Source organism: Pelodiscus sinensis, chromosome 6 (assembly GCF_049634645.1).
Source record: "Pelodiscus sinensis isolate JC-2024 chromosome 6, ASM4963464v1, whole genome shotgun sequence".
NCBI classification, from domain to species: Eukaryota; Metazoa; Chordata; order Testudines; family Trionychidae; genus Pelodiscus; species Pelodiscus sinensis.
This window is the reverse complement of record NC_134716.1, coordinates 27,984,487-27,998,286: the sequence shown is the minus strand read 5'-3', so window position 1 is coordinate 27,998,286 and position 13,800 is coordinate 27,984,487. Positions and strand designations below refer to the sequence as shown.

The 13,800-nt window shown below is 41.5% G+C and overlaps 1 protein-coding gene across 1 annotated transcript in view; it reads right to left on the bottom strand.

The window, feature by feature from the left end:
* Window positions 1–2,729: 2,729 nt before the first annotated feature.
* The window catches only part of GLDC (glycine decarboxylase), a 69,504-nt gene continuing 58,433 nt past the window's right edge, over window positions 2,730–13,800 (bottom strand). Inside the window, exons 19-25 of the mRNA XM_075931612.1 lie at window positions 13,281–13,393; window positions 11,246–11,387; window positions 9,327–9,438; window positions 7,659–7,754; window positions 5,721–5,893; window positions 3,679–3,759; window positions 2,730–3,432 (exon numbers count right to left, since the gene is read on the bottom strand). Coding sequence (XP_075787727.1) covers window positions 3,289–3,432; window positions 3,679–3,759; window positions 5,721–5,893; window positions 7,659–7,754; window positions 9,327–9,438; window positions 11,246–11,387; window positions 13,281–13,393 — 861 coding nt within the window. The 3' untranslated portion in view covers window positions 2,730–3,288. The remainder of the gene's footprint in view (window positions 3,433–3,678; window positions 3,760–5,720; window positions 5,894–7,658; window positions 7,755–9,326; window positions 9,439–11,245; window positions 11,388–13,280; window positions 13,394–13,800) is intronic.

Sequence of the window (13,800 nt, the reverse complement as noted above, 5' to 3'; positions counted from 1 at the left end):
CTCTTCCATTGATCCATACCCAGATGGCCTAAGCCAGGAAGTAAGCTCACTTTCAGCTTAATGGCAACAAGACGTGATGGCTATGGCTATGTCTAGACTGCAAAGAAAAGTTGAAAAAAGATATGCAAATTCCAAACCGCAATTTGTGTATCTTTTTCCACTTTTTTCAGAAGAGGCTTTTCTAAAGTGTGGCTGATCTACATGGGCCCAAATTTTGGAAAAGCTTCCTCTTTCAGAATATCCCTTCTTCCTCATACAATGAGGATTACAGACAGGGTAAAAATGCATCTACTTTTTTGGAAGTTGTTCCAAAAAAGCAGATGCATTCCTTGGACATGGCATAACTTTTCTGGGATACAGCTCTGCAGTGTAGACAGTCTTGTTTTCCATTTAAAAAAAAAAAATCATTCACCCAAATGGTTAGAAAAGCTAACAATCCATTGACAAATAGAGTGGCTGAAGTACATCAAACAACTAAACTAGAAGTAAACATCTGCACACAGAAAGCAGCAGTCCTGAATTCTGAAGACAGATGCAAGATTAAGAAATAAGGATTCTGGATGCTTCCGTTATAAGAATAATCCCTATGCCTGTTGATATCGCATCTAGTTCAGCTTCCCTGGTTATATTAGTTTAGAGTACATCCTAGTGTACTACTGACTAGGGAACCTCTGGAGACATTTCAGAAGAGCAGATGAACTTAACTTTATCAGATCTCAAGTATGAGACATTTTCAATCAACTTATTTTTAGCTGTCCTTTTCAGATTGGTACTCTCCTTGTTTCCTGTTGAGGTGAAATTATAATGTGACATTCAGTTAGAGTACAGGCAGTCCCCGGGTTACGTACAAGATAGGGACTGTAGGTTTGTTCTTAAGTTGAATTTGTATGTAAGTCGGAACTGGTACATATTGTAGGGGAAACTCTAGCCAAACTTTTTTTTAGTTTTGGATAGCATAGGGAAAGGTTAACTCCCCTCTAATGTTTGTTTTGCTGTCTGTTCCCCTGTTCAGAAGATTTCACATCTATTTCTGTCCCTGTGACAGACTCAGGACTAAAGAGTAACTCATCAAATACCAAACAGCTCTGCACCATGCTTTGAGCTAATAGTTTTATTTCCACACACCACCCAGGGTTCTAGGAGGAGGGTCCTTTTTTTGCTAACACAATGAGGCCAGCACTTTGTTTGTTTTGGTGGAGTCTTTGTTTGCCCAGGGAGCCCAGCATGTATAGGGGGAGGAGGGGCGGAGAGGCTGCTTTTGTCTGCTGTTCGGCAGCCTGTTGCTCAGGGGAGGGGGCGGCGTGCAGGATGCGAGGCCGCGGGGGGGGGGGGGGGGAGCAGCGGGCGTGGGGAGGCACTTTTCCTCTGCCTGGCAGCTCTGCGGGATCCCTGTCCCTGTGGCCAGCTGCTGCAGGCAGAGGCCAGTTGGAGCCGGCCAAAGAGGAGGAGGAGGTGGATTCTAGGACCCAGGTGAGCGAGCCCCGGGGACGCTGCTGTGCTCCGGGAGTCCGGCATGTATAGAGGGGAGGAGGGGCAGAGAGGCTGCTTTTGTCTGTTCGGCAGCCTGTTGCTCAGGGGAGGGGGCAGCCTGTTGCTGGCAGGGGGGCAGCGGGCGTGGGGAGGCACTTTTCCTCTGCCTGGCAGCTCTGCGGGACCCCAGTCGGAGCCGGCCCGAGGAGGAGGAGGATCCTAGGACCCAGGTGAGCGAGCCCCGGGAATGCTGCTGCGCATGTGCGGGAGTTGCCTCACCCCGTTCGTATCTAGGGATCCGACGTAAGTCGGATCCACGTAAGTCGGGGACTGCCTGTACTGCAAAGGGAGCAAGGCCACATGTACGCTATTGCTGTTCCCGTTATAACAAAAAGTGACGTACAGACTTTACAGGAGATACGTTGTACAGCATAAACCCTAACCTGTTAAAATAAAACAAAGGTTTTTCTAAAGACAATAGGGATTAATTAGGTACAAGGCCACAGTTAATGCTTTTAGGCAGCCATCATACAGAAGGTACATTTCAGTTCTTAGGGGAGCAGCTGACTTGGTTTGGTGACAGGCATGCAAGGGGATACTCTTAAGATTAAAAAATTCTTGACTCTGTGATATTGGTTGTCCTGATTGCTTGCTAACCATTCTCCTCCTTCCACTATGCTGTCCTCCATGCTGCTACCCAAGTGTCTTGGGAGGAATCCACCTACTGGCTCAGGAAACTAGTCCTCTTCTGTCCCCTGGGGATGGCATGGTTGTGGCCATGATCCTCAGTCTGTCTTAGTCTTTTGGTTCAACTGCCTCAGCTCCTTTATTTTCACAGGACTCTGCTGAGCATTCCTAGTGTATCCTTTCTCCTTCATGCCTTTTGCAATCTTGCTATAGATATCTGCACTTCTTTTGCTGTTCATAGCTCCACAAGAACAGATTCCTCTCCCCATACAGCCATGATGTCCAGGATCTCCTCGTGCTCCATGCTGATGCTTGTCTGCAACCCTAGGAACTCATGGTCAGGTGTGCTGCCAGCGCTGAGGTCTGCTAATCACACTAACACACAGGAAATATTCAAATTTTCCTAGCGCGCCCCCCCCCCCCCCCATTCATAAATGTTGTGGCCAGATAAGTGACCACAAATCACTTGAGACACTCCCAGAGGCCAAGAAAATAAACTTTCAAAATGTTACATCTCCACTACTGCAAAGTCGTCTATGCAAGGTTGAATTTAGCAATGATTTAAAAAGCCATTCTTAAAACTAGTAGAATTTATTGAAATAGAAGCATTGACAGGTAAAAAACAAATACCACCATTTAATATTTAACAACTTCCAACAACCACCCCAGCTGTAACAGCAAATAAGGTAACAAAAATCTACTTCCTGTGCTTATACAAAATGTAAACAATTACTGTGGCAGTTGTTATAAATACTGCCATCTGATATAATTGGAAGAAAAATTAGTCCTCTTTCCTTACAACCATGAAAAATTCTATGTTAACATTTAAAGTCCTTAGCACACAATGAGAAACTCGTCACTCTAAAGAGAAGACAAAGGTGCTGAATCAAGGCAACTGTAACTTCTAGAAACTGAGGCACTGAATCAACTCCATTTGCTTCCACCTAATACAGTGATTGTATTTACATTTTAACAGAGCAGTGGTTCAATTAACAGTCTGGAGATTATAAAAATAGACATGATATATAAATTTCCCCCATTTGGTTGCAGGGAAGAGAAAGCCATCTTGGTGAACTGAAATGCAGTAGTAAAGTGTGAATTGCTAGCCACCTGAAAATAAAAGGATAAAACCTAGGAGGATGCTCTCTTCTGTTCAGAAAAGGGAGATTCATAGACTTCCATTGGTGGGCAGGTACAAACCAGATGCTGATCTCCATAGATGTCATCAATTCGTGCAATTGTGGGCCAGAATTTGCTTTCAGGCTTCACAAATGGCTAAATACAGAAAGACATCTTTAGAATTTGAGGTATTATCATTCATTAGTTCATTCTCATTAGACCAGTCCTTTGGAAGATTCCAGAGTGCCACCCACACAGCTAGTGTGGTTCACAGTCTCATGCCATGGCACCTAGACCACAGCAACAGACCTAACAAGCAACTAAAAACACAACCACATTTACCTTTTATCACACACTAATGAGCAGTGGGAATTAAGAGATGGAGATTACATAGTTACTTACTAAAGGGAAAGCTGCTACTTCTCTGGAATAAGGGCGATCCCAATTAGGAGAGGTAACACAAGTCAGAGTGTGTGGTGACATCTACAAAGAATAAAGGCAAGTTAGAACATGGAGAACTAGGTTCAATCAAACATTTCAGTTAAATCCATCTATTGCTGGTACAACAACATGTATATTTCTTCAGTAGTTCAGATTAATACTGAAGGGGATCTCTTGTGGATACAAAATGTTTAATCAACAAAATGAAAGACTGGATTTTTAAAGGGAAAGACTGAAATGATTCAGAATATCTATTTGTTCAACTTTGCTAAATAACAAAAATGAAACACTGAAAAATAAAGTAAGAAAATGAAGAAGATGGTTCACAAAGCAGCTGGTTATAGTTATGGCCAAGTTCCTTCTCCCTTGCTAGATTTCTGAATACAAGAACAGTAGCAGTAATTGGATTCTCAACTTTGGTACTGGGCAACTGGATTCCTCAACAACACTACAAGACAGTTGCTAACCCATTTGGGTGGAACTTCAAGCTATATGGAGTCTTTTTCAAGTCTAAGAGCTCTGTGCAGCTCATCAACCAAAGCTGATCCACAGAAGATGACATTACATCACTCATCTTGTGGGTCTCATGTCCTTGGAACAATTTGGTTACAATACCAAGAAAATGTAAGTCGGATTTTTAAAACCCAGTGCAACATTAGAGAAGGTCTAGCCAACTTAAAACACAGACTGTTTCCCCCCAAGATGAGTTATGAGTAGTTTTGGGTACTAGACTTGCTCAAGAGCCTCTTCCAATTTTTATGTTTTTACAATGAAGTTTTGGAGTTGCCGCCCCTGAATAAATGTATTTTACCCATTACTATGTAGAAGACCCAGAAAATACAAACATGAAAAAACCCATAAAATTACACACACATTGTTCACTAACTTACGACTTGTCTCCAGACTATCAGTTGTCACAGACAGGACTTCTAACTCGTCAAATCAAAAAGCTTTCTGGAAAACCATTTAAGGCAGGGCTGGGCAATAATTTTAGGGGGGGGGGGGGAGAAGATGCCAAGATTTTTGGAAAGTGATCAAGGGCCACAGTTTTCTATGGAGAGAGTTTAGGGTCTAGAATGGTGCATGGGGTAAGGGACTGAGGTGCAGGAGACTGTGGTTTGAGAGGGAGTTTGGGTGAAGAGGGCTATGACCTGAGTCAGAGGAATATGGTACAGGGTTTGGGTGCAGGAGAGGATTCTGGCCAGAGGGAGGAGCATAGGAGGGGGTATAGGGCCTGGGAAGGAGTTGTGACCAGGGGTAGGGTGGTGCAGAGGATTTGCATGGTGACCTAAGGGAGGGAGCTATGGTGCCAGAGGGAGCCTCTGGCTGGGAGGTGCTTACCTAAGAGTGTCCTGGCCAGCAGCCCTGTAGCACCTCCCAAGGCAGGGTGGACTCCCTGCCTGCTGCAGCCGCAGACCACTTAAAACTGCAGGCTGCTCCCTCCATGTGGCTTTCAGCTCCAGGAGGAGGAAAGAGGCTTGCTCTGCCCTCATCACCCAGTCCAATCCCTCAGTTCCTATTGGCCTATTGTTTCTGGCAAATAGGAGCTGAAGAATGGGCTGAGGGGGGGGGGCAGATCTCACAAAGCCTCCCCTTCCCTCAGGAGGAGAAAAGCACATAGAGCAACCTTACACTAGAAAAAGGCTCATGTGTGGTGGCTCAGGTTCCCAGTAGGGTGTTCATAGGCTGGATCCAGTGGCTCGGCAGACCAGATCCAGCCCGTGAGAGGTATCTTGCCCATCACTGATTTAAGGCAATGGAACCCCTTAAACTCACCCCAAATCTGTGAAATTTAGACCATTATTCACTCAAATATGCACATCAGTGAATATCTTATTCCTTCACTGTTGCATATTCTTATTTGCAAACAGTAAGTTTTCTATATACACATACCACACTGAATTTCAGAAAGGAAGCCTTTGGTACCACTAAAACAAGATGACAACAAAAAGCAGCATTGAAGGCACTGGGGTGTTATAGAATTGCTCTGCATACCAACTCACCTTTAACGGGTTAACCATGGAGTCCATTCGGCCTTCCTCTATATCAGCAATTTCTTGACGAATGTTGATCATTGCATCACAAAATCTGTCCAACTCTGCCTTGTCTTCAGACTCTGTTGGTTCAATCATAAGGGTCCCTGGCACTGGCCAGGACATCGTTGGAGCATGGAATCCTGAATACAAAGGAATCCCATCACTGATTACAGAGTACTTGTGAGCAAGTATTCAAGTAACCAATGTGTTGGATTTTAATAAAAGCTGAAAAAAAGTTCTTGAAATAGCTTCACTCATTAGCATCAAACTGAAATCTTACAGATGGGCAACATATCGAGGCAATTATGATGCACCAACAGCACATACAAAGCTCCAAGTTTTCTGAATGTATGAGATGTGAAAACCTCAATGCTTGGCCACTTCCTTGTTCTGGTATCCAAAGCCAAGTTTTTTCTTCCCCAAAGCAATATTTCTGGCCACTTCCCTTCCTGTCCACACTTGCATCAGTTGCTTTTTCACCTTACGACAGGCATAGGGTCAAGATGATGATGCAGACTTGGCACCTCCATGGAAAGGAAGATAGGGCTATAGTAAGGTAAAAGGAATAGGCTGCTACAATGCTCCTTGTAACTGTCCAGTTGTCATTTTTAAGGAAGCCAGGTCAATAAGGCACCCTGTAAGAAGCTAGACTGGAATGAGCCATATCAGATATTGTAGATATTACCTGTCTATTTTTAAATGGTAAACTAGAGCCCTACCACATTCATGGCCATGAAAAACACATTACAGATCATGAAATCTGGTCTCCCTCAGTGAAATTTGATCTTTTGTGTGTACTTTTACAGATTTCAAGGGAGTAGACCAGTCTCTCTCAAATTGGAGCCGCTGGCCCAAAAGGGATTTGCAGGGAGGGGGAAAGTAGCAGCATAGAAGTAAAGGTAGCAATAACCATACCAGGCTATCCTTCTACGCTGCTGCTGGCAGTGGCTCTGCCTTTAGAGCTGGGCTCCTGGCCAGCAGCCACTACTCTCCAGATGCCCAGCTCTCAAGGCAGCACCATGGCCAGTGGCATTGTCGAACTAAGAATAGTACCACCAATCCTCCCCCTTACAATAACCTTGTGGTCCCCTACTTCCAGCAACCCTATCTGGGTCAGGATCCTCCAATTATTATAATAATGAAATTTATTTTAAAAATCCTATGGCCATGAAACTGAGCAAAATGGGCCATGAATTTGGTAGGTGCGGAGGTGTAATAGATTCTCTTTCAAGCAGACAGTTACAGAGAGCAAAGAGGGTTTTTTATTTCCTGGTACTGAACAGTTAACTGATTTTAGGGTTAGCTATTTTATTGTGATTCTCTTACTGGATAGCACTTTAGGGATATCTGCCCATGTTAACAGCGTAACTGTTAACATTTGCTACAGAGGATCAGACCAGCGATAGTGGTCCATGTAGTCCCTGTCTGACAGTGGCCAGTTGTGGATGCTTCAGTGGAAGGTGCAAGAAAGGGCATAATGGCTAAGGAATATTTTGCATGGAGTTTCTTGCCTAACCTCTATCAAGAGGCTGACCTAAACCACGAAACAAAAGAATGTTTAAAAAATTAGAGGATTTGAACTATTTAATATAAGTATAGATGCTCCCATTTTCCATAAAGAGGTTTAATCCTATTTCAATCCTAAAAAGTTCTTGGACTAAGGCAGATCCTAAGATCCTGTCTGCGTGTACTTTGAACAGCATCTGTGCTGGGATGCCCATAGCCCCAATGGCATCATTCCAGCATCTAAAGACCATCAACATAGGGACTATAGGGTTCTATTACAGAAGCCGCTATGCGGCTATAGAACATTAGAAGCCTAGAATCTTTCTGAGCCCTTGAAGGTATGTTAAAGAAATTTTGGCCCTTATTGCTGTAAATGACATGTCCTTTTTAGACTCTCACCATAGTCCTGAAGCCTCTTTGCAACATCCACAGCTTCAACATTTGCTGTTTTCTTGAATGGTCTGGCGTCCAGAATGAATTCATGAGCTACATAACCTGGAAGCGAACAAAGTTTACGTACACTGATCTCATTTTTTGGGAGAAAACGAGAACTACAAATTGGTCTTAATTTTAACTCCGCATTTCTGTTCCTGTGGCTTCGGCAGAGCATGTCTTAAGGATGCACAAGGAACATCCTGTTGGAGAGTGCAGTTTCATGTGTGAACATTTAAGAGACGTTGTGAACTAGAAGTGTACTTGAATAGTTACTTCCCCTCCCCTTTCCTCTCCATTGCCACACTTCTTTGAAAACAAATTTCCCTGATACACATACAGAAGCAACATTTCGTGTTGGAGCTTATTAGATTTATCAAGAAGAGAATCAGACATATGCTCACTGCTGCTCCTTTTATATGTAAGCTTAATGCTCCAATAATGAATTCTTGTTATGTGCATGCCCTTCTTCCTGTACAATTAAGTACATGCCCTTCTCAGTCCTGTCCAATAATGCAGCAGCATTGTACTGCCACATGATTAGTATTTGGGTCACAAGCTTACCCAAATCAGCAGGTCCTGAGAAACGAGCATGCTCAAATTCTGGAAAAAAAAACCCAGCTAATTTATTTTTCGTATGATTCCCTCTAACCAACGTTGAGAGTTGATGATGGGCTGAGGAAGAAAACTGTATTCAGCTCTTTCAGAAAAGCAGGATATTACTATCTCTTGGGTGAGTAACAAAGAAAATATCATGCAAGTATGATCTGAGAGACTGAAATACATTTCCATCAATTCTCGAGATAAACTGGGTTACTCTTGAACAGAAGATTGAACATTTTCATTCATCGACCTTTCAAAAGTTTAGTTTTGTATTTGTAAACTACAGTTCTCATTTGTAAAATATTGTCAGCAGATTTAAAAGAATTTACATATCTACACACAATGGTTGAATGATGTGGTATGCATTTTGGATATTTTTAATGTCATTCAATTGAAATAGGCAGTCTCAAAAATAAGGTCTTCTATTGACTTGAAACTTGCAATCTGATATTCTTCACAATTTCTACCCTGTCTTTAAAATAAAAAAAAATGGGCAAGCAACAGTTAAACCATTCCCCTAAAAGTTACATTTCATACCAAAAATTAGTCTCCTAAACCATCACTACAGGCATTTTAGGATGATAAAAGGGTGTATGAACAAGAAATCATTTATATCATCTTTGCTTATTGTGCTTCATAGTATATAGAATTACTATAGCTTCACTACTTCCTATTTAGAACACTGTTCTTCACTATTTAAATTAAAATAATTGTCAATTTGAGGAAAACAATCTGTGATTCAAAGACAGGCAGAAGACTCATTTTACAAGTTTTATTGTTGCAACTAGTTACTATCAGCGTGGTTTTCTCCTCTGCCAATACCTTAGCTTCATTTTGACTCCTGTCTAGAATTAGTACTAAATATTCTCCTCTGCCATGCACCGCATTTCAGAGTGGGATTGAAAAAAACAACAACTTCCTCAGTTTAAAAAAAAAAACAAAAACCCACAAACGCAGTATCTACAATCCCAACTGCCATAGGATACTGGGAGAAACTAGAATGTCAGGAGACAAAGTAAGTTCAATACTTGCCTCTTGCCCCTCTGAAAAGGACTTTGTAGTGTTTCTCTAGTCTTTTTGCCATGTAGTTAGCATTTAATATGGCAATCTCGGAAGCACGTTTAAGACCCTTTCCACCCATCATCTGAAAAGAGCAAAAACACTATAGAACACAAGTGTGAAACAACCTCTTACCCATAAGCAATGAACACAGTCTCATAGGTTATACATGTCAGTTTATAAATTCACCAGCACACAAGGTATTTCTGGTTTCACTAAGATTCTCTGCAGTGATTAGCGTGGGCAAGTTTTAGTATTTCACTCAAATATTTAGTTTTCTATTACATTAAATTGACAAAAACAAACTGAGCACATTCCCTCATATGAAAAGGAACATTGGTATATCAGTAAGGATTTGTTCTCTTTTTAGCAAACAGGCTAATTCACACAACAGCCCTTCAATAGCTTTAAATTGAGCAGAAAAGGTTTCCTGGGATGACACATGGCCAAACGCACCTCTGGATTTCCAAAATTCTGTTCACATTTTATTATCTATGCTCAGCATGAAAGAGCAGGGAGATACCTGCACTTAACAATATGCTCCAGTGTGAATATTTCAAAATTGGAATCAATTTACAATACTAAGGAGCATTATGTATTGATGGGAATTAGGCATTTGTATACTTAGATTTGCTCATTTCAAATTCCGGAATCTGAAGCACATTTTAAATCATGTTTACTAAATAAGATGTCAAATTAGCTGCAAAACTGAACAAATGGGATCCATCTATTCCACTTTTAAAGCCAGGCATGCTATCCCCTTCTCCCTTGAATATCAGTTCAAAGTGTTACACAGGGTATCAGAATGCATGTTTCTCATAGTTAATTTACTGGGCGCGTAACAAATAAGCACGACTAACATAGTATGAACAGGCTGTAAGTTTCACTCTGTTCCAAAAAATATAAATAAACCCTAAAGTCAAGTTTTCACGTACCCTAATAAAAACCTATAATCAGATTTGATTTTCATAGGTGAGATTCCACCTGAGACCTTTTGTCTCCTGAAGATGCCACTTTCCTGAAAACATTTACTAGCTGCTGGCATTAACATTTTTAATACCATACTGCAGCATATTAAGACAAGGTAAGAAATTAAATGTACTATTGTTTTTGAGAAACAATAGAAGGACAAGCTTCTTTCTTGGATATATTCTACTTATATATGTGGCTATAACTCTGGCCCAAGAAATATTAAAAGGAAACAAGCAAGGTCATTAAACAGATTGCAGGTGTTCATTTAGGACACTAGTTAATTGTACTGCCCTATCTAGAGAAGCAGCACCCAGAGAGACAATAAGGAGATCTCAGACTGAAATTTATTCCTGAAATCTGCTCTAGGACATCTAACAGGCACTGGTTTGATTTTGTTTATGATGTGCATGTCTTTGGGGGGGGATGGCATTAATCAGCATTGTTACATTCTACTTGCCCAAGTAAAATATTTTTCCTCCTTTAACATGTAAGGAAAATAGAATTCCTTGAGATAAAGTGCAAGTAGTTAGATTTTTTTCCTTGGGTTAGTAAGTTTTCATGGACATTTCTTGATACTGCCAAAATCTTTGTTGACTGACATTTCCCAACCTGGGGAACATGAGACTAGTCACCGGGGATGGGAAAAAGGAGATGAAATGTAGAACAGAGATGCAGTGAAGGATGGGTTGTGTTAAGGGTTACAAGACAGACAGGGAAAGCTGTAACAAGTTTACAGAGATGCTGTATCTGTAATTAGAACATGTGAATCAGTGCCATCATTTTCAGTGAAATGTGAATCCGTTTGAAAGCATGATTGCTGGATAGGTCTAAAAATACTCCATTTCACCTTCCCCAATGTAGAAATACCACACCAGGAAAAATAAATATTACCGGGGGGGGGGGAGGGGAACACCACATACCTTGATATATGCCCAGGAAATGGGCAATATAGCACTGGAACCCCAAGGAGCAGCGCTGATTGTACCCAATGGACATGCACTCTCATTAAGCTGCAGCGCAACGACAGGATGGGTAGGCAGGTAGGGAGCCAGATGAGTCTTCCTGAAACACACATACGGTGATTTTAAAACAAACACATTCCTGTATCATTTTGGTTAGCTCTAGAAGAGGATTCCCAGTTCTTTTATTAAATCAGGAACAAAACTACTCAAGTATCGAAATCCACTTTAACAATAGCCATGACAATCTATGTTTTCTTCAGTCCTTCCATGAAGAAATCAATTGTGGTGAGTTTTGCAAGATAGACTCCAGACTGAAGACAATTTCCTTCAAAAATAAATGTAAGTGGGTAAGCTAGTGAGAACTTGCATACGCAATTATTAGTTCCTTACCAATGCCTTTCAAGAGTACAATATGCACAACTATGCTGTTCCCCATACCACTTCATTATTGGAGTGTTCTGCAATAGTTTCCTTTATCCTTTCTGTTTTGCTTATGCTTTTCATCCTAATGATATTTAAGACTTTTCATGTTGCAAGAAGTCAACAGGTTTAACAAGCAGGATGACAGTCCTTCCTCCCCCTCCCTCCCTGTTATTTGCAAACACCAGGTCATTGCCCATGTTATTCTAGAATGATGGAATCTCCCCCATCACCTTCTATGCTGACTGGTATTTCCCAACCTGGGGAGCATTAGACTAGTCACTGGGAATGGGAGAAAGGAGGGGAAAAAATGTAGAAAGGAGTAAGGGTCTGGAGTGTGAGAGTTTCAAGTTAGAAGAAAGACTGGGAAACTATAACTCCAGATGTGCACCCAATTCAGTAACAGCTGTGGGTGAAGTATCCAGTTTCTCCTTGAAAACCACCCATTTTTGCTACCCAAGCAGTTCCTTTAATGCAGCTGACCATGACTGCAACTTGCATGGGCAGACTCCAGAATCAGTATCAGCTCACCAGCATAAGCATCTCTTCCCTACTGCAAAGACATTCCTCATAGGCAATCAAGGAGTCACCAAAAAGACTCCCATATACCCAGAACAGCATGTAGCATTCTACGATTGAGAGAAAAACAAAAAAGTATAGAAAAGAAATTTCCAGGATAATGGATAGTGCAAGGGAGCTATGGGAACTTCCATCTGCTAACCCACTGCAAAGAGATAGGGAGCCACTGCCACAGTGAGGCAGATTTCTTAGCACCATTTAAATAAAAACTAGCTTTGCTTAATATCTCCTAGTCTCAATGCACTATTTGTACTATGTAAAACACTGAGGCTCTGTCTACTCTTGCGGCTTCTTGCACGAGAAATATGCAAATGAGGCTAAGAGTGGAATATGGCTGAGCCTCATTTGCATACCTAATGAGCTGCCATTTTTGCAAAAGAGGCTCTTGTGCCAGAAGGAGCTGTCTACACTGCCCCTTGTGCAACAAAAACGCTCTTGCACAATGCTACTACACCAATTATTTTCAGGAATAACGGCATTGCACAAGAGGGTTTTTCTTGCACAAGAAGGGGCAGTATAGACAGCTCCTTCTGGCGCAAGATCCTCTTTTGCAAAAATGGCGGCACATTGGGTATTCAAATGAGGCTCAGCGATATTCCACGCTTAGCCTCATTTGCATATTTCTCGTGCAAGAAACCGCGAGAGTAGACATAGCCTGATACTCATAAGCTTTGTGCTATATCTACATCTAACATCGATCCACGTCACTAAGTTCCTGTACACAGTTTAGCACAGTGGATATGCCTGGCTGCAGAATCACCAAGGTGTGGGTGCTTGTCAAGATTCTAGTGTACTGGGAGTAGAACCAGGTACTAAGGCTACAAAACGGTATTCAGATGCCAGTCTTGGAATAGAAATGTATACAACTGCCAAAACAAAGCCATCCTCGTATCAGTGATAGGGTCCCTTACTTTCAATAGGAATGTTATATACAATTTAACTAGGGTCCCTTTTCCTCTCAAAGTAAATTTGAGAGCTAGAGCCAGATACTTACACTCCAATTGGCCCCATTCCAGGTCCTCCTCCTCCATGGGGTATGCAAAAGGTTTTGTGAAGGTTCAAATGAGACACATCAGATCCATAGTCTCCAGGGCGACACAGACCCACCTGTCAAAGAATCATCACCAAAAGGGCTCAAATGAGGACTCAGAAAATATAAGTGTCACGTGCAAACTGATCTCAATGTCATTTGACAGGGAGGTGTCACCATTGTAGAAAGTTGTATCTGTTAATGACGAACAACATATTAGTGTTGTTTCTTCAATTTGTGCCCATTTGCACAAATGATGCAAAAATTTGTTAGAATTAAGGTAATTTGTTTGCCTTTAAAAGGTCCTATCCCCATTAAGTATAGGAAAGTTTAACATCTTTTACAAATGTTAAATTCTCATCTGAACATATAACAGACACCTAGACTAGATAAAAGGTTTTAGATTATTCTGGCCTTGCAGATACTTTTCACAGACATCTTCTGAATCAGATTACAAATAATTCTACATACTAGATTTCTGCTT